General features: G+C 42.5%; 1 protein-coding gene and 1 pseudogene across 1 annotated transcript in view; one reads left to right on the forward strand and one right to left on the reverse strand.

The window, feature by feature from the left end:
• Eif2s3 (eukaryotic translation initiation factor 2 subunit gamma) overlaps positions 1-19,330 on the reverse strand; it is a 41,649-nt gene extending 22,319 nt beyond the window's left edge. The window contains exons 1-8 of the mRNA XM_045140844.1: positions 19,193-19,330; positions 18,378-18,441; positions 15,409-15,536; positions 15,202-15,323; positions 8,822-8,916; positions 6,731-6,889; positions 2,793-2,927; positions 321-415 (exon numbers count right to left, since the gene is read on the reverse strand). Of these exons, the coding sequence (XP_044996779.1) occupies positions 321-415; positions 2,793-2,927; positions 6,731-6,889; positions 8,822-8,916; positions 15,202-15,323; positions 15,409-15,536; positions 18,378-18,441; positions 19,193-19,261 (867 nt within the window). The 5' untranslated portion in view covers positions 19,262-19,330. The remainder of the gene's footprint in view (positions 1-320; positions 416-2,792; positions 2,928-6,730; positions 6,890-8,821; positions 8,917-15,201; positions 15,324-15,408; positions 15,537-18,377; positions 18,442-19,192) is intronic.
• On the forward strand, positions 7,390-7,875 carry LOC123456705 (annotated as a pseudogene).
• Positions 19,331-20,153: the final 823 nt, after the last annotated feature.

A 20,153-nucleotide genomic window follows, 5' to 3' on the forward strand; every position in this document is an offset into this window, starting at 1 on the left:
AGGGGCCCTGGTGCAACCATTCTCTCTTACCCTCAAATAAATAAAATAATTTTTAAATGTATTTATTCGAGAGAAAGAGATAGAGAGAACTGGCATGCCAGGGCCTCCAGCCACTGGAAAGGAACTCCAGATGCATGTGCCACCTTCTACATCTGGTTTACGTGGGTCCTGGGGAATCGAACCTGGGTCCTTTGGCTTTGCAGTGCCTTAACTGCCAAGTCATCTTTCTAGCCCTCCATACTTTTTTATGTCCTGATTAAGAAGAAGGCAAAAATAACTAAAAAAAAAAAAAAAAAAGTAACAATTGAAGGCCAGTTTACCTTTAATACTCCTTTTAGAATACTACCACCAGCCACACCACCCTTAAGGTCATCAACTTCACAGCCAGGTTTGTTGACATCAAATGACCTAATAACTAAAAGAAAATTTTAAAACAAATTTAAGTTATTTCTGTTACTTTCAACTTTAGAAGTCATTGTTTTCCAAGTTAACTTTCCTAAGAAATATACTATTACTGCTCTAACATTTATTTATTTTTTTTAAATTTTTTAAATTTTTTTTTAATATGAGAGCGACAGACACAGAGAGAAAGACAGATAGAGGGAGAGAGAGAGAATGGGTGCGCCAGGGCTTCCAGCCTCTGCAAACGAACTCCAGACGCGTGCGCCCCCTTGTGCATCTGGCTAACGTGGGACCTGGGGAACCGAGCCTCGAACCGGGGTCCTTAGGCTTCACAGGCAAGCGCTTAACCGCTAAGCCTTCTCTCCAGCCCACTGCTCTAACATTTATTGCTGCTTACTTATGATGGAAAAAAAAAACCCATAAGAATTAACTTGAAAGTTAATGTAATGATCTCGAAGAACAGCCCTCATATGCAGTTAAGGAAATGAAAAGTAGTTATAAAAATAATACATAGTTGAGTGTGGTGGCTTACACCTTTAATCCCAGCACTTGGAGGCTGAGGTAGGAGGAATGCCTTGAATTTGAGGCCACCCTGAGATTATTGTGTGAATTCAGGTCAGCCTGAGCTAGAACAAAACTTTACCTAAAAAAACAAACACACACACATCACACATACTAAGATCCCACTTCCACACATATAAAAAAAGAGAGTAAACATATGTACAATTTGCCATCCATATCTAAGTATTCTGTAGGTATGTCATTTAATCAATCATGGACCAAGAATACTTGAAAAGTAATTTTGTAGGGCCTTTTTTGGGGTTACCCTTCCTTAAGCATTACAAGTATCTATATTGCATTTACATTAAACTAGCCATTAGAAGTAGTCCAGATGACTTAAAACATACAGAAGGGGTCTAGGGGTGTAGCTGAGTGTATGTGCCTAGCAGGCATCAATTAAAGCTCTAGGTGCTATTTCCAACAGGTTATATGCAAACATTAGACCATTTCATACATGTTATTTCTACATTATACAACTTGTACAACAAAAATTCACTTAGGGGCCAGACAGATTGCTCAGTGGTTAAAGGGACTTGCTTGCAAAGCCTGATAGCCTGAGTTAATTCCCCAGTACCCACTTAAAGCCAGATGCACAGTGTCACATGTGTTTAGTTTGTCTGCAGTGGCAGGAGGTCCTGATGTGCCCATTCTCTCCCTCTCCATTCCTCTCTTTCTTGCTTGCAAATAAATAAAGAAAATACTTTTAAAAAATCACTTTTAGGGCTGGAGAGATGGCTTTGCGGTTAAGGCGTTTGCCTGCAAAGCCAAAGGATCTTGGTTCGATTTTCCAGGACCCACGTAAGCTAGATGCACAAGGGGACACATGCATCTGGAGTTCATCTGCAGTGGCTGGAGGCTCTGGCGTGCCCATTCTCTCCTTCTCTCTTGCTCTCAAATAAATAAATTAAATATATATATATATATATATTTTAAATATTTTATTTTTTATCTTTTTGAGAGTGAAAGAGAGAAAGAGGCAGTGAGAGAGAGAGAGGGAGGGAGAGAGAGAATGGGCGCGCCAGGGCTTCCAGCCTCTGCAAATGAACTCCAGACGCGTGCACCCCCTTGTGCATCTGGCTAACGTGGGACCTGGGGAACCGAGCCTCGAACCGGGGTCCTTAGGCTTCACAGGCAAGCGCTTAACCGCTAAGCCATCTCTCCAGCCCAATTAAATATATTTTTAAATTCACATTTAAAACTACAAAACACAACTGGACATTGTGGCTCACATTTGTAATCCCAGCAACTCAGGAGCCTGAGGCATGCTGATTGTCATGAGTTCAAGACTAGCTTGGGTATACGACATGAGTTCAGAATAGATTGGGTTACAGAGTGAGACTATTCTCAACAACAACAACAAAAAGTACAAAACACTCAAGGACTACATGACCTACACTTGGGTTATCCACGAGAACATTTTCAGTCACACAGGAAGGTCAAATGAAGGTGTAAGAGGGGCTCAAATCTTGTCTAGCAACCACATTTTAGACAACCCAATCATACTGATACTGGATCTTCAGTAGTAGTACTATGACATCATATGTATGAAAATTGTAACATCCTAAAATGTTATAATTCCACAGAGAATATTGTCCATATTATTCAATGTTTGTAACATAGTATACTATATACTGAGCACAAAAAGTTATTTTTATTACATTCAGGTCTCTGCCCCTATTCCAGTAATACAATTTCAGAATCTCTTATTATTATGGATTTATTACCACCTATACAGAAAGAGATATTAATAAGCAACCTTATAGGGGGATCACCAAGGTAAAACAGACCAGTTAAAAGTAAAGCCAGGTGTGGTGACCCTTACCACTTACCAATGAGTCGAGGTTCTGAAGTAAAGTCTCGTGGGGGTACTGGAATTTTCTTTACTATGTACTCACAGACGACTTCAATATTGTATTTAAGTTGAGCAGAAATTGGAATAATTGGAGCTCCTTCTGCCACTGTTCCTACATAACAAATTTCAGAAAGATCAAAACTTACAAAGCTTGCCAGGTGTGGTGGTCCCAGCACTTGAGAGGCTAAGGCAGGAGGATTGCTGAGTTCAACACCAACCTGGGCAAAAGAATGAGTTCCAGGTCAACCCTGGCTAGAGTGATATGTTGTCTCAAAAGGAGGCCTAAACATCCCCACACATATACCCTCAAGAAACAGAAAACTGTAATTCTATTTAGGAAAAATATATATATGCTACCTGTGTTTTAATTCAATGAATTTTTTTGTTGTTGTTTTTTGAGGCAGGGTCTCACTCTAGCCTAGGCTGACCTGAAATTCATTATTGGAGTCTCAGGGTGGCTTCAAACTCACAGCAATCCTCTTACCTCTGCTTCCCAAGTGCAGAGATTAAAGGCATGCACCACCACGACCGGCTTAACTCAATGAATTCTTTTAAGGTACTTGCCTGCAATGCCTAACAAACTGAGCTGGATTCCCCAGTACCCACATAAAGCCAGATGCACAAGGTGATGCACACATCTGGAGTTCATTTGGAGGGTTTAGAGACCCTAGCTCGCCCATTTTCTCTCTCCCTCTGTGGTGGTTTGAATAGAATAGATGGCCCCCAATATATTCAGTTCTTTATTGTTTGTAGTTTGCATCTGCTGGTTACCTGGCTGGAGGCAATGTTACTGGGTGATCTTAAGGTGTGGTGGCGGGTTTCCAATTTAAATCTAAAGATTTGCAAAGTGTGCCTAGCTGGAGTTCCTGAAGTGTGCTGTGGCTTTTTTTTAAATATTTTTTAAATTTTTATTTATTTATTTATTTGAGAGCGACAGACACAGAGAGACAGATAGAGGGAGAGAGAGAGAATGGGCGCGCCAGGGCTTCCAGCCTCTGCAAACGAACTCCAGACGCGTGCGCCCCCTTGTGCATCTGGCTAACGTGGGACCTGGGGAACCGAGCCTCGAACCGGGATCCTTAGGCTTCACAGGCAAGCGCTTAACTGCTAAGCCATCTCTCCAGCCCTGTGCTGTGCCTTTTGACCTTTAGGCTTGTGCTTCTCTCTGCCTGCTTGGGCCTGTGAAGGCAGGCCAGCTTCTTCTGGCATTATGGAACTTCCCCTGGATCTGTAAGCTTCAATAAATCTTTTCCTCCATAATTGTGTCTGGTCTGAAAGTTCATCTCAGTGAACCTGAATCTGTCTGCTACACTCTCCCTCCCTCTTTAATAAATATTTTTTTGAAAATACAGTAATAGGTATATTTAATGAAGCAAAATGATGAAAAAAACTTTTTAAAGGAGTAAAATACTAACACTCCTGGGAATGAGTACTAGTTAAAAAAAGATTTCTAACAACATGTAATTAACCTCCCAATAAATGACAGGATAAAATTATAGACTCTTTACTAATTAAAGACTGCTGCCATATATATTATTTGCTCTTTATGTCAACAGACTAGTCAAAAAATAAACTAAACATTATTATTATTATTTTTTTTTTTTTGGTTTTTGAGGTAGGGTCTCATTCTAGTCCAGGCTGACCTGGAATTCACTATGTGGTCTCAGGGTGGCCTCAAACTCACAGTGATCCTCCTACCTATGCCTCCCAAATGCTGGGAATAAAGGCATGTGCCACCACACCCGGCTATAATTAGTTTTTAATTAAAATGTCTTAGTTTCTTTTCATGATGAAAGAACTGGACAAGAAAGTCAACCTTCCTCCTTTTTTTTTTTTTTTTAAGGTAGAGTCTTGCTCTACCCCAGGCTGACCTGGAATTGACTATATTGTCTCAGGGTGCCCTTGAATTCACGGTGATCCTCTCTCCTGAGTGCTGAGATTAAAGGCATATGCCATCACACCTTGCTCAGAAGTCAACCTTTCTAAGAGAAGGAAGGCTAAAAGAGAATCAAATGCCAAAAATAACACTTTCATGCATTCTCTAAACTTGAAAAACACCACACTTCGAGAGAACTGGATATTAAAAAGTTTTTTAAATTTTTTTTTAAATTGATTCTACTGGTATTGAGTTTATTTTTCTCTTGGGGAGCCAGTATTGCGTATGAACTCAGGGCACTCACTTTACAAGCTACTAAGCACTGTAACATTGAGCTACACTCTCAGGGCCAAGTATTTAATAAATTTGCTTTGATAGAAGGTCAGCCTGGGGTAGAGCAAGACTCTACCTCAAAAAAAAAAAAAAGGAGAAACACACACATACTTTAGTGTATCAAATGCATAGCACTCATTGCAGTGATTCTACCAGGATGCTTACAAGCAGCAGGTTAAAAAAAAAAAAAAAAAAGGCTAGGCCAGGCGTGGTAGCACACAACTTTAATCCCAGCACTAAAGAGGCAGAGGTAGGAGGTTTCCTGTGGGTTCAAGGACAGTATCGAAGTATATAAAAAGCTTACAAGATCTGGTTTTAGAACCAGGGACATCAAGTCCAGGGCAAGTGGCACATACATATAATCCCAACACTTGGAAGGCGAAAGCAGGAGGATTACTTTAGTTCAAGGCCAGATTGGGCTACAGTTGAAACCATGTCTCAAAACAAACTGGGGTGTGGTAGTTTACACCTTCAATCACAGTACTGGGAAGGAGGAGGTAGGAGGATCCCAGTGACTTAAAGGCCAGGTTAGGTTATAAATTAGTTACTCAGAACCAAAAAAGAGATGGGACATGGTAGCCTTTAATCCTAGCACTGAGGAAGCAGAGGTAGGAGGAATGCCATGAGTTTGAGGGCACCCTGAGACTACATAGTGAATTCCAGGTCAGTCTGGGTTAGGGCACCTTGGGGGAAAAAATTAAAGTAAAAACAAGGGCTGGAGAGATGGATCAGCAGAGTTAAGGTGCTTGCCTACAAAGCCTAATGACCTGGGTTTGGTTCCCCAGTACCCACATAAGACAGATGCACAAAGTGGCACAACCATCTAGAATTCATTAGCGTGATTGGAGGTCCTGGCATGCCAGTCTCTCTGTTTGCAAATAAATAAATAAATACATAAATAAATAAATAAATAAAATGCTTAAAAAAAGTAAAAGTAGGGCTGGAGAAATGACTTAGCAGTTGTGATGGCTTGAATAGAATAGGTGGCCCCAATATATTCAGTTGTTTGTTTGTAGTTTGCATCTGTAGCCACCTGCTGTAGGCAATGTCACTGGGTGATCTTAAGGTGTGGTGGTGGGTTTCAGATTTCAATCTAAAGATATGCAAAGGGTGCCTAGCTGGAGTTCCTGAAGAATGCTGTGGCTTTTGACCTTTTGGCTTGTACTTCTCTCTCTGGGCCTGTGAAGGCAGGCCAGCTTCTTTTGCCATTATGGAACTTCCCCTGGATCTGTAAGCTTCAATAAATCCCTTCCTCCATAACTGTGCCTGGTCTGGAAGTTCATCTCAGTGAACCTGAATCTGTCTGCTACAGCAGTTAAGGTATTTGCCTATGAATCTCAAGTACCCAGATTCAACACCCCAATACCCACATAAACCCTAGTAGGCACAAGGTAGCACGTGTCTAGAGTTAACTCCAGACCCTGGTGCACCCACTCTCTGCCTCTCTATTTCTCCAAAAATGTAAAAGCAAAAGTCTTGTTTCAGAGCTGGGCATGGTGATGCATGCCTTTAATCCCAGCACTTGGGAGGCAGAGGTAGGAAGATTGTTGGAGTTCAAGGACACCCTGTAACTATTATCATGAATTCCAGGTCAGCCTGGGCTACAGTGTAACCCTACCTTGAAAAACCAAACAGAACAAAGTCTTGTTTCAGGATTCTCTCAGTCTCTCAAACAGACCTATAATGTATCAGATACGGCTTCTTACCTTGTACAAATGCAAGAATTTGTTCATATTGTTCTTTAGCCTGACTTTCTTTTACCAAATCAATTTTATTCTGTAGGATCAAAATATGCTTGAGTTTCATGATTTCTATTGCAGCTAGGTGTTCTGAAGTCTGAGGCTGAGGGCAAGACTCATTACCAGCTAGTTAAAAAGAAAAAGATAGATAAGAATAACTATTAATATCCAAACCATACAAATTCCCACACAGATAGCACATCACTGGTTTCTATGGGCTGGCTGGAGGGGAACTGGCTCATTACTACTTAATGGACATGAGGGTCCTTTAATGATGATGAGAATGTTCTGGAACTAGCTAATGGGGTGCTCTTTGAGCACTACAATGTATAATATTCTGCATGTACTTAATGTCACTGAATTGTGCCCTTTAAATGGATAAAATACTAAAACCTGTTACAGTGCCTCTCATTCTTGGTCCTAAAAAGCTTCCTATTAGAAGCAGGCATGGTGTCTCATGCCTGTAATCTCAGTAGTTGGGAGGCTAAGGTAAGAGGCTACAGAGTAAATTCCAGGTCAGCCTGGGCTAGACTGAGACCCTGTGTCAAAGAAAGAAAAAGACCACTATGTCACAAATTAAAAAAACACTGCCAGGCATCTTAACCAAGAAGTTGCAGTACGTGCACACGAGTTTGGATGGTCCAAAACAGTTGCCAGGCTCACTTCTTTAAAGAACATGAGGAGGCTTGTGTCAGAGCTGTATGTCTGCGACAACTGCCACCCTTTCAAAGCCACTGGGCTTGTCTGAATTCAGCTTCCAATGTGGATCTTCATGTCTATTGCTCTCCAGAACTTTAGCACAGGGACAGCACATTCAGGTTGTTCTGCTCAGGAGCAGCTGGCTAGTGGTGGTGGTGGTGGGGTCCTGTGGTTCCCTAACCTCACCACTGTGGATTCTGCCCATTTCCATTGTTGTCACCAATTTGTTAATAGTTGAGTCACTGGCTCTCTACTGGCTAGGCTCCAGCCTCATTGGCCTGTCACAGAACCTTCTGCTGCATTCTCCAGGTTTTCTCCAGCTTTGCCAAATACCTCTGACCAAGTCTGATTCAGATACTCCTTATAAAGACATCTTCACTGCCTTTCACGCCAAGTTCATTTCAAGAAAATGAGAACAGTTATTCTTCAGTGATTTCGATATACAAGTATCCCTATCACTTCCACGTATTTAAGATTTAGAAATTCAGGTAACATTAAATAGCTGCCCTTGTTTAAAAATCAGGACAGCCAGGTGTGGTAGTGCACAACTTTAATCACAGAACTCAGGAGGCAGAGGTAGGAGGGATTGCTGTGCATTGGAGGCCACCCTGAGACTATATAGTGAATTCCAAGTCAGCCTGGGCTAGAGTGAGATCTTACCTTAAAAAAAAAAAAAATACTAAAAAAATTAAAAATTAAGGATTACTGTGACTTAAGATGTAATTCAGAGAGTGAAATAGTTTCAAAGTGGGCTGGAGGAATGGCTTGGCAGTTAAGGTAGTTGTCTGCACAGCCAAAGGACCCAGGTTAGCCAGATGCACAAGGGGGAACAGCATCTGGAGTTCCTCTGCAGTAGCTGGAGGCCCTGGTGCGCCCATTCTCTCTATATATCTCTCTCCCACTTTCTCTGTCAAATAACTAAATAAATAGATAGATAGATAAATAAAAGAAGTATGGCCTTGGCCTTGAAAACTTCCATGCACTATACACTTCAGTGATTATTTGAATAAGATAGCATCTAAATCAGTTATACATCTACAGGCAGAAAACTCAGAGAGAGAAGAAAAATTCTACAACACTTGCACATAAACAAACAGAAATCATAGATTACCTCATGTAGTTTAGATGGAGAAACTGTATCATTGATTTTCTTTTTATAGATACTATCCTAAGAATTCTCAAACGCCATCTAGAACCAGGTCTCCTTAGCTTAGAATGTTGTGATAGCAAGTAAGAAGGAACGACATCCTGGCTGACATGCCAGTTCTTATTAAGTAACGAATACAGCTTTAGTTTCTCCTTACATATTGCACTAGGGGTAGTTCTTCACTGATGGGTTCAAACCAAATCTATTTTTACCTATTAATAGAAGAGCTGCATCCATCACTGCTGCACCGTTCAGCATTGTAGCCATCAAAATATCATGGCCAGGACAGTCAACAAAGGACACATGCCTAACAATTGAGAAATAAACATCAGCCTTAAGCTCAATCAATTCTTCACATGTAGATTGCAGATTTTTTAAAAACTATTTTTTATTTATTTGAGAGAGAAAGAGAGGAAGAGGCAGATAGAGACTGAGAATGGGCATGCTAGGGCCTCTAACCATTGCAAAGGAATTCCAGGTGCATGTGCCCCCTTGTGAATTTGGCTTACGTGGGTCCTGGAGAATTGAACCCAGGTCCTTAGGCTTCATAGTCAAGTGCCTTAACCACTAAGCCTTTTTCCCAGCCTGATTTTTAAAAAATATATTTATTTATTTGAGAGAGAGAATGAAGGAAAAATGAGAGAAGGAGGGAGTGAACAGGTGCACCAGGGCTTCCAGTTACTGAAAATGAAATCCAGATGCATACACCCCCTTGTGCATCTGGCTTATGTGGGTCATGGAGAGTTGAACTGGGGTCCTTTGGCTTGGGTCCTTTGGCTTTGCAAAAGCCTAACCGCTAAGCCATCTCTCCAGCCCCCGACTGCAGATTTTTAAAAAGTTAAATCACCTTTACCTACGGAGTCCCAGCCCTGGAAATAATAATGTGAAATAATTATAGACCTCAGTGATTTTAGACCTAGGAAAAAAAATTACTAACTGAAAGGCTGAAGTCTGTGGGCAAAGGGCTTGTTTCACAAACGTGAGGACCAGAGTTTGAATCCCAGCACCTATATGAATGCCAGGTGGTGCCACGTCTGTCATGGTGGAAAGCAATTGCCCTCTAATTGTACTGGAGGCCTGCTCCATGGGAAGGAATACATCCCTGATAATGAAAACGTGTAATCATGAGCCCTAGGGGTATAACATCTGCTGCTGTCTGGCTAAATGTATATACTATGCTTATCAAACTGCCCAGTAAGCACTTCTCTTAATATTCATACCCATGTATTAGTGCTACTCTCACTTTTGGTAGAGAATCTTCTCTTTTCAGATGGCAGTGATCTTGAGATGACTCACAAGGCATCATGGTGTGTCAGGAGCCATAGAGCAAAAGCCTCTCCATTTTACCTGGGCCGGCTCACAAACTGACTCATTACTCAGAAAGCTGGTCCATCAGCTTTCTGTTAGGTACTTCTGGAACCAGTCAGCAGGCTGCTTACAGAATCTTATCTTTTGCAAAAGGCCACTTTATGGTCAGGATATGAAGCCTGGTGCAGTCAGGATGTTAAGCCAGTTAGGCAAGATTAGATGAACACCTAATTACATCCCCTCTAGGTTTCCTGACAACTCCTTGCCCTGACCACGTCTCCTTCCCCCTACAACCCTATATAAACCTACATGTAAGAATAAACTCTCGAGGCCGTGACAAACATCTAGCATGGTCTCCTTCTTGTCTGTTTGCCTTCTTTCATTCAGGTTATTTTTCCCCTCGCTTCTTTGTTCGACTCCCCACTGGCTGGGGCAATGGTGCTAAAAAGAAGTAACAGGAGTGCTCAACACTGCAATATTTCTATCACACCTTCCAAGGCTCAGGGTCTATTGTGGAAAAGGTGGTGGAAAGCATGTCAGAGCCAAAGGGTAGGCCTCCTTACAACACGCTCCCCCCAGACACAAAATGACCTGGATATCCATGACCTCACAGAGCCTGACACTACCTGCACAAGTCCATCATAATAGAGGGAAAAGACATGACATTAAAATAAGAGACTGATTGAGAGGGGGAGAGGATATGATAGAGAATGGAATTTCAAAGGGGAAAGTGGGGGTAAGAGGGCATTACCATGGGATATTTTTACAATCATGGAATGGTTAATAAAGAATAAATTAATTAAAAAGTCAGGTGGGCATGGTGGCCCACCTGTAATCATATCACCTGGGAGGCAACCTGGCAAGCTAGAGTAACAATTGGTGAGCTCTGGTTTCAGTGAGAGAAACTGTTAAAGAACAATCAAGGACTGGAGAGACGGCTTAGCGGTTAAGGTGTTTGCCTGCAAAGCCAAAGGATCCTGGTTCAACTCTCCAGGACCATGTAAGCACAAGGAGGTTCATGCATCTGGAGTTCATCTGCAGTGGCTAAAGGCCGTGGCATGCCCATTCTCTCCCTTTCTGCCTTTTTTTTCTCTCTCCTCCTCTCTGTCACTCTCAAATAAATAAAAATAAACAAAAACAAAAACAAAAAAGGCAGGTATAAGCCAGACATGGTATCACATGCCTTTAATCCCAGCACTCGGGAACAGAGATAGGAGAATTGCCGTGAGTTCAAGGCCACCCTGAGACTACATAATTAATTCCAGGTCAGTCTGAGCCAGAGTGAGCCCCTATCTCGAAAAACCAAAAAGGAAAAAAAAAAAAAGCCAGGTATGACCATGCTACGTACATGTAATCCTAGGGGAGGGGGCATGGGACAGGATGACAGGAGAATCTGTGTGAAGCTTGCTGGTCAGTCAGACTGAATGGAAGTTCAAGGTTCAGTGAGTCTCCATCTCAACGAAACAATGGGGAAGAGTGATAAAAGAAGACACCCAATGTATTCTACTCTAGCCTCCATACATGTGCACAGGGTGCACAACCACAGACACATTGCATACACTATGTACACATTGCACAAAACTAAATTTGAAAAACGGTTACTAGAAGAACAACTGCTATTTGAAAAAATAATTTGTCCAATACCTCTAACACATTGAAAAACAAATTGTGCATCTCAAGTGAAATAACAATACTATTATAATAATACTATGATACTCACTTAGAATTATGATTTAAAAAATATAAGTATGGGGCTGGAGAGATGGCTTAGCGGTTAAGCACTTGCCTGTGAAGCCTAAGGACCCCGGTTCGAGGCTCCCTTCCCCAGGACCCACGTTAGCCAGATGCACAAGGGGGCGCATGCATCTGGAGTTCGTTTACAGTGGCTAGAAGCCCTGGCGCGCCCATTCTCTCTCTCTCTCTCCCTCTTTCTCTGTCTATTGCTGTCAAATAAATAAACAAAAAAAATTTAAAAAAAATAATTAAAAAAAATATATAAGTATGCTCACAATGACATGCTCTAAAACAGGGATCAGGGATCAACAAATTAGCCTCTAGGCCTGCTCTGGCCAAGAAACAAATGGTTTATGTGAACTTGTTTAAACTATGTAAACTTTAGTAATGGAAGAGAATAGATGAGTACTTCCAGAGCTGCAAAGTTTTGTTCTCTGGCCCTTTGTATGACAAGCACTTTGATCTTTGATCAGAGCCATGACTGGAGTGAGATAAGGGAGGCCCTTGCCCCACATCCAAAATTTAAATTATTTATTTATTTGAGAGCGACAGACACAGAGAGAAAGACAGATAGAGGGAGAGAGAGAGAATGGGCGCGCCAGGGCTTCCAGCCTCTGCAAACGAACTCCAGACCCGTGCGCCCCCTTGTGCATCTGGCTAACGTGGGACCTGGGGAACCGAGCCTCGAACTGGGGTCCTTAGGCTTCACAAGCAAGCACTTAACTGCTAAGCCATCTCTCCAGCCCTCCACATCCAAAATTTAAGTGTATGTTTAAAAAAAAAAAAAAAGCCCAGCGCCAGGCGTGGTGACACACACCTTTAATCCCAGCACTTGGGAGGCAGTGGTAGGAGGATCACTATGAGCTCGAGGCCCCCCTGAGATTACCTAGTGAATTCCAGGTCAGCCTGGGCTACAGTGAGACCCTACCTCAAAAAAAAAAAAAAAAAAAAAAAAAAGCCCAATATTCAAACAAGGCTTGGTTGCACAGACCTGTCTCAAAATGAATAGGTTAAAAAAAGTGTGCTGGACATGGTGACACATACTTTAATCAAAGCAGTAAGGGAATCCCTGTGAGTTTGAGACTAGCCTGAGAGTACACAGTAAATTCTAAGTTGGCCAAGGCTAGAGCAAAGACTGGGGCTATTGCTCCATGGCAGACATTTGCAACATGTTAAATGCCTTAGGTTCAATTCTCAGAACAAGGGGGAGAAATATTTCACTTCAGTGGAACCTAAAACTTCAGGGCTGGAGCCAAAGGATCCAGGTTCATTTCCCCAGGACCCATGTTAGCCATGCACAAGGGAGCGCATGCATCTGGGGTTCCTTTGTAGTGGCTAGAGGCCCTGACACGCCCAATTCTCTCTCTTTCTCAACCCCTTTCTCCAATAAATAAGTAAATAAAATATTTTTAAAACTCTAAAACTTTAAATGCAAAAAAATCAGTTAACAATGTCATACCAAGCAGAAAAAATACTGAAGCAATAGAAATTATTAGCCACACACTGCCTCCCCCCAATAACTAACTGCTGCTCCCACAACGCATAACCCACAACGCCATGGGGAAGAGTAGCAACCACACTGAGCCCCTGTGGAATGGGAGCAGGGAAGAGGGAAAAGATGGTACCAACACATGATGTATGTGTACAGAATAATTTATCTATTTATTTATTTATTTTGGTTTTTTGAGGTAGGGTCTCACTCTAGCCCAGGCTGACCTGGAATTCACTATGGAGTCTCAGGGTAGCCTCGAACTCATGGCAATCCTCCTACCTCCCGAGTGCTGGAATTAAAGGCGTGTGCCACCATGCCCGGCCCCAGAATAATTTCTTAATAAAAGTTAAAAAAAGAAAAAAGCCAGGCATGGTGGTGCACACCTTTAATCCCAGCACTAGAGGCCACCCTGAGGCTACATAGCAAATTCCAGGTCAGCCTGAGCTAGAGTGAGACCCTACCTTGAAAAAGATACAAAAAAAAAACAAAAGAATTTTCAGCAATACTATCTGCCTTCTTAAAAAAAAAATCTGATGCTCTATTCATATTTTTTAAATTTTTGTTTATTTTTATTTATTTTTATTTGAGAGCGACAGAGAGAAAGAGGCAGAGAGAGAGAGAGAGAGAGAGAGAGAGAGAGAGAGAGAGAATGGGAGCACCAGAGCCTCCAGCCACTGTGAACGAACTCCAGACATGTGTGCCCCCTTGTGCATCTGGCTAACGTGGGTCCTGGGGAATCGAGCCTCGAATCGGGGTCCTTAGACTTCACAGGCAAGCGCTTAACCGCTAAGCCGTCTCTCCAGCCCCTTTATTCATATTTTTTGCTCTAATTTTTAAAATTGCTTTAGAGTATTTACCTTGACTATTTAACTTTTTAGTTAACCCTCATCCCTTAATTTTGAGCCTGAAATGAAGGCTTCACTCAGCTCTCCCTAGTCTCAGCACTGCCTCCTGGATCTAAACATTCCTTTGATGTATCTCCAATCCCAAAACACCACTAGCCAGATGTCAGCATCCACTGCAAGAATCAAGATATTGCCCCGGCATGGTGGCACACACCTTTAATCCCAGCACTCAGGAGGCCAACGTAGGAGAATCTCCCTGAGTCCCAGGCCACCCTGAGACTACATAGTGAATTCCAGGTCAGCCTGTACCTCAAAACAACAACAAAGAACAAAGATATGCAATCCTGTTGTGGATTAAATCCATGTGGCCTAAAGAGGTGATTTGGGGCTGGGGAGATGGCTCAGTGGTTAAAAGTTGTTTGCTTGCAAAGCTTGCCTACCCGTGTTCAATTCACCAATACCCCCAATAAAGCCAGATGAACAAAGTGATACATGCACCTGGAGTTTGTTTACAGAAGGAGGCCCTAATGTGCCCATTCATTCTCTTAAATAAATAAGTAAATACATAAATAAAACTTCCAATTCAGCCTGGGCTAAAGTACTTTGCAAAAAACAAAAAACAAACAACAACAACAAAAACCCCCACAAGGGCTGGAGAGACGGCTTAGCGGTTAAAGGCTTGCCTGTGAAGCCTAAGGACCCCGGTTCGAGGCTCGTTTCCCCAGGAACCACGTTAGCCAGATGCACAAGGGGGCGCACGCATCTGGGGTTCATTCGCAGTGGCTGGAAGCCCTGGCGCGCCCATTCCCTCTCTATCTGTCTCTTTCTCTCCCTCTCTCTCTGTCACTTTCAAATAAATAAATAAAAATAAAAAATATATTTTAAAAAACCCCACAAAACGACTTGACATTTCAATTATTACAGGCAATAAAACAAATTAATTGGAAATATGAAGAAACCATTCCGATGGACGTGGTGGCCCATGCCTTTACTCCCAGCAATTGGGAGGCAGAGGTAGGAGGATAGCTGTGAGTTCGAGGCCACAAACCAGTGAATTTCAGGACAGCCTGAGCTAGAGAGAGACCCTACCTCAAACAACCAAAAGAAACCATTCCACAATTGGGTTCAAAGTTTACTGTGTACAATGTTTCAAAAGCAACCAAGGATAAGAATGAAATAAAAAGTATATACTGCTTTTAGCACAAGAGGTTACCTGACTAATTTGAAGTTTCCTTTAGTTCCTGGAATATCTGTAGGAAACTCATCAGGTGTTCCACTTCCACAAGACCTATAACATTCTGGCCGAGGACAACTTGGGTCATCAAGTTTATAAATCTAAAAGTTTCAATTAAAAAAAGTATTTGTTAACTGTACAACAACTAACGTTAAATAGTTTCCATTTCCACAGTACATGAATCACCTTAGCATTAGCATATCCAAGCTTGATTGTAATGTTCCTTTCAAGTTCATTTTTGAATCTGACCGTGTGAACACCGGAAATGGCTTTTACAACAGTAGATTTCCCATGCGCTACGTGACCAATTGTACCTATAGACAAAATACAAAATATTAACTCACAGGTACTCAATTACAGCACTTTTTTAATAACAGGTAGAAAACTGAAAGCCATAGCTATGAATATCACTGTAAAAGCAACGATGGCTTCAATTTTTCCTCCTACATACCAGTTGGGAATGGTGGCAAACACCTTTAATCCCAGCACTTGGGAGGCAGAGGTAGGAGGAGTGTTGAGAGTTCAAGCCCAGCCTGGGGCTAGAGAGTAAGTTCTAGGTCAGCCTGGGGTCGAGCAAGACCCCACCTTGAAAAATAAAATTTGGACAGGATGGTGGCACACGACTTTAATCCCAGCACTCGGGAGGCAGAGATAGGAGGACTGCTGTGAGTTTGAGGCCATCCTGAGACTACAGAGTGAATTCCAGGTCAGCCTGGGTTACAGTGAGACCCTACCTCAGAAAACCAAAAAAAGAAAAAAGAAAAATTTGTTTGGGGGGGCTGGAGAGATGACTAAGGAGTTAAAGTTATTTGCCTGCAAGCAAAGCTGGGCTTGGTGACACACACCTTTAATCCCAGCACTAAGGAGACTGAGGTAGTGTAAGTTCAAGGCCACCCTGGGGCTATAGAGTAAATTCTAAGTGAGCTTGGGCTAGAGTGAGACCTTACCTTGAAAAAGAACAACAGATGCATCATTTTAATCCCAGCATTCCAGAGGCAGAGGTAAAAGGATTGCTCTGAGTTTGAGGCCACCCTGAGACTACATAGTAAATTCCAGGTCAGCCAGCACTAGAGCAAGACACTACCTCAGAAAAAAAAAAAAATAGCCAGACATGATGGCGCAGGACTTTAGTCCCAGCACTCAGAAGGCAATGGTAGGAGGATCACCATGAGTTCGAGGCCACCCTGAGACTACATAGTGAGTTCCAGGTTAGCATGGGCTAGAGTGAGACCCTGCCTTGAAAAACCAGAACTAAAAAAAAGTTTAAAAAGTTTGAAGAGATGATTCAGCAGTTATGGTGCTTGCTTGCAAAGCCTAAGAACCAAAGTTTGATTCCCCAGTACCCACTGGAACACCAGATACATAAAGAGGCAATGCGTCTGGAGTTTGTTTGGACTGGCTAGAGGCCCTGGCATACCCATTTTCTCCCTATCTGCCTTTCTTCCTTCTCAAATAATAAATCTTAAAAATCCTTAAAATCTTATGTAACAAAAATACAACACAAGTACAAGCCCTGATACAAAAGGAAATATTTGCATGGAAATAAGAAAACCCAGTTTTAATTATAGCCATCCTGCTAATGACAGGACCCATTTTCTAACTTCCTCATGTTATATTCTCAATTTTAACTTTTACTTTGCTACTTGTACAAATTCTCAAAAAGGTCCACAATTTGCTAGGTGTGGTAGCTCACACGCATAATCTCCATACTCAGGAGGCTCAAGCAGAGGACTGCTTTACATCTAGACCATAGAGTACCAGGCTAGCCAGGGCTATATATCAAGAACTTGTCTCAAAAATAATTTTTAAAAAATTTCCTTATTTGAAAGAGGAGAGAATGGGCATGCCAGGGTGTCCAGGCACTGCAAACGAACTCCAGATGAATGCACAACCCTCTGCATCTGGCTTATGTGGGTCCTGGGGAATTGAATTGGAGGCCTTTGGCTTTTCAGGCAAGTACATTAACCAATGAACCATCTCTCCAGGCCTCAAACTTTGTTTTTTGAGGTAGGGTCTCACTCTAGCCCAGGCTGACTTGGAATTCACTATGTAGTCTCAGGGCGGCCTCGAACTCATAACAATCATCCTACCTCTACCTCTCAAATGCTGGAAATAAAGGTGTGTGCCACCATACCCAGCTCAGAAACAATTAAAAAAATTTTTTTTTACATATGTATTTATTTGAGAGAGAGAATGGACATCCCAGGGCATCCAGCCACTACCAACAAACTCTAGACACACATACCACCTTTTACATCTGGCTGACATGCATACCAGGGAATTGAGCCTGGGTACTCAGGCTTCCCAGGCAAGTACCTTTACTACTCAACCATCTCTCCAGCCCCTCAAAAAAAAAAATTAAGCCTATATTATATGCTCAAATCAATACAACTCTCTAAAAGTTCTAGGTGTATCTAGGTGTGGTGGCGCATGCCTTTAATCCCAGCACTCAGGAGGCAGAGGTAGGAGAATTGCCGAGAGTTCAAGGCCGCCCTGAAACTACACAGTGAATTTCAAGTCAGCCTGTGCTCGAGTGAGACCATACCTCAACAAAACAACAAAAAGTTTTAGGTGTCACTAGTGGTAGAGTCCTTGCCTAGCATTCACAAGCCCAGGGTTTAATCCTAAGAACCTTTGTCCCACACCAAAAAAAAAAAAAAAAAAAAAGTTCTAGGTGACAATTTAAAAACAAAACAAAGCTCCACTTAATCATAGCTTATATATCAAATAAAACTTTCATAACCTCTACCCTTTCAAAAATCTTGTGGAGCAAGAACTGCATTTTCACCTCTTAAACTTCTGCTACCTGATTCTGCTGTCCTGTGCTATTAAAATTTTCGTGTGTGTGCCTGTGTTTGTATGGCAAAATCTAGCAGGAATCAAAAACTACTTTCTTTTCTTTTTTCAACACTGTATTATTACTCAGACTGTTCCCGAACAAGAGGTTAAAATTACTTATAAGAGCCAGGCATGGTGGCTCACACCTTTAATCCCAGCACTCGGGAGGCAAAGGTAGAAGGATCGCCATGAGTTTGAGGCCACCCTGAGACTACATAGTGAATTCCAGGTCAGCCTGGGCTAGAGTGAGACCCTACTTCAAGAAACAACAACAAGAAAAAAAATTACTTATAAGACAGGTCTTTAAATTATGTTACCTATGTTAATCGTAGCTTGTCTGCTGATAACTTCATGTGAAAGTGGCGTTAACTTCGTAACGTCCTGCAATGAAATATATTCAAAAATATCATACAAAATATAAACCAAACTTTTCTCTTGACTTTACATATGCCAAGTAATGCTGACCATCAGCCACCTGTCTACTTCTGAAGCACGGATCCATATTAACCAAACATGTGCTCTGACCATTAGGGACCCCTATGAGCCATTAAGGCAACTCCGCTCATTAAGGAAAGTCTAGAGGCCCCCAATACTGAAGCCCTAGCAAGTCCTCAAGTGACCTACACAATGGACCGTGTCCATGGCCCCGTTCTTAGCCCACGAGGTTCAAATTGTAAAAACACTTTTTGGGGGAGACAGAAGTCTTATACCTCAGGATGGTCTCAAACTAGCAATATAGCAAAGGATAACCTTGAATTCCTAATCCTACTGGTGGGATTACAGGTCCGGCCACTATGCTCAGAATACAAAATGTAATGGTTTGGGTGTGCTAGGAAAGTACTTTAACAACTGTGCCACAACCCCAGCCCCTTTAATGTCAATTTGTATCAAGATTTAGCCGAAACCTTCAGGGGACTCTAACTCTCACGATCGCATAACCCTAAACCCAGTTTGGGGCGGGCCAGGGGCAGGCGGCTGAGCAAGCATGGCTTAGGGCGCACAGCTTTACGTTCCGGCCTTTACGCTACACTCGCGAACCCCTGCACTGCTTCAGTCCAACGTCTTCTGAGAGGATAGTTCATCCTCACTCCCGATCTCATTCTGCGTCTTCTTCACCAAAGGGAAACCTCACCAAAGTAGCAAGATCCTGTCGGGAAAGGTGCGGCTGCCCAAGAGTCACTCCAACCTCACCCCCCGCCATCTTGCCCCAAGAGGAAGGAAGTGGCTTCGGCTACCGCCTGACATTAGATAGGTCCCTCTTGGGCGGGGCGTACGAGCAGAGGCGGGAAGGCCAACTAGGGTTGAGGCCTGGAGAAATGAATGACAGATGTAGCACTTGGCTTCACCACCACCATCTGAATTTCTTTTCCTATTAATTCCACAAGATTAACCAGCAGCATTATAAATCGTCACAAACTTATGGAATGTATTCGTTGCCGATTTGTTACATATTAATACAGGCAATGCTGAAGACAGCCCAAAAGAGGTCCTTTGAGAGTAGGGTAATTTAACCCACACGCGCTCTGGCGAGAGAAGCTATTTCCGCTTCCTGTGGGGTCGGCCGGAGATTCTTTGGAATCGGAGAATCTTAATACCGTGTAAAATCAGAAAAGGGCAATGTTCCATTTATTATTTTATTTTTCCCATTTCTATATCATAATAAGTTGAAAAAAGCCTTCTTCCGCCTGGGATGGGGGCTCGGCCGGGTGGAGCCCGCCGGGCTGAGTTGGCCATGCTCCCGTTCCGCGGTCCCATGCGTGCGCCAGGGAGGGCGCCCTCTCGTGTAAATTTAGTGAAAGATTCGGCGACGTAGGGGTGGGAAAAGCGCGTAGCTTGTTCCCAGGGAATGGTTTCAAGTGTCTGGGAGGTGTGGTGCGTGGTGACGTAACTTTACGTTATGAGTGAATTTGGCGTTGCCTGGAATCTAGGTGTCCTAAGAGCGTCCACGATTTTTTTCTTTTTTCTTTTTTTAAAAGGAAACCCTCCTCTCTTAGTCGATTAAGTGTTGAATTGGTATTTAAGATTAAACGGTTTTTTTTTTTTTTTCCTTTGGAGGGGGGCTTTCAAGGTCTCAGTCTCGCCCAGGCTGACCT

Source organism: Jaculus jaculus, chromosome X (genome assembly GCF_020740685.1).
Source record: "Jaculus jaculus isolate mJacJac1 chromosome X, mJacJac1.mat.Y.cur, whole genome shotgun sequence".
Classification (NCBI taxonomy): domain Eukaryota; kingdom Metazoa; phylum Chordata; class Mammalia; order Rodentia; family Dipodidae; genus Jaculus; species Jaculus jaculus.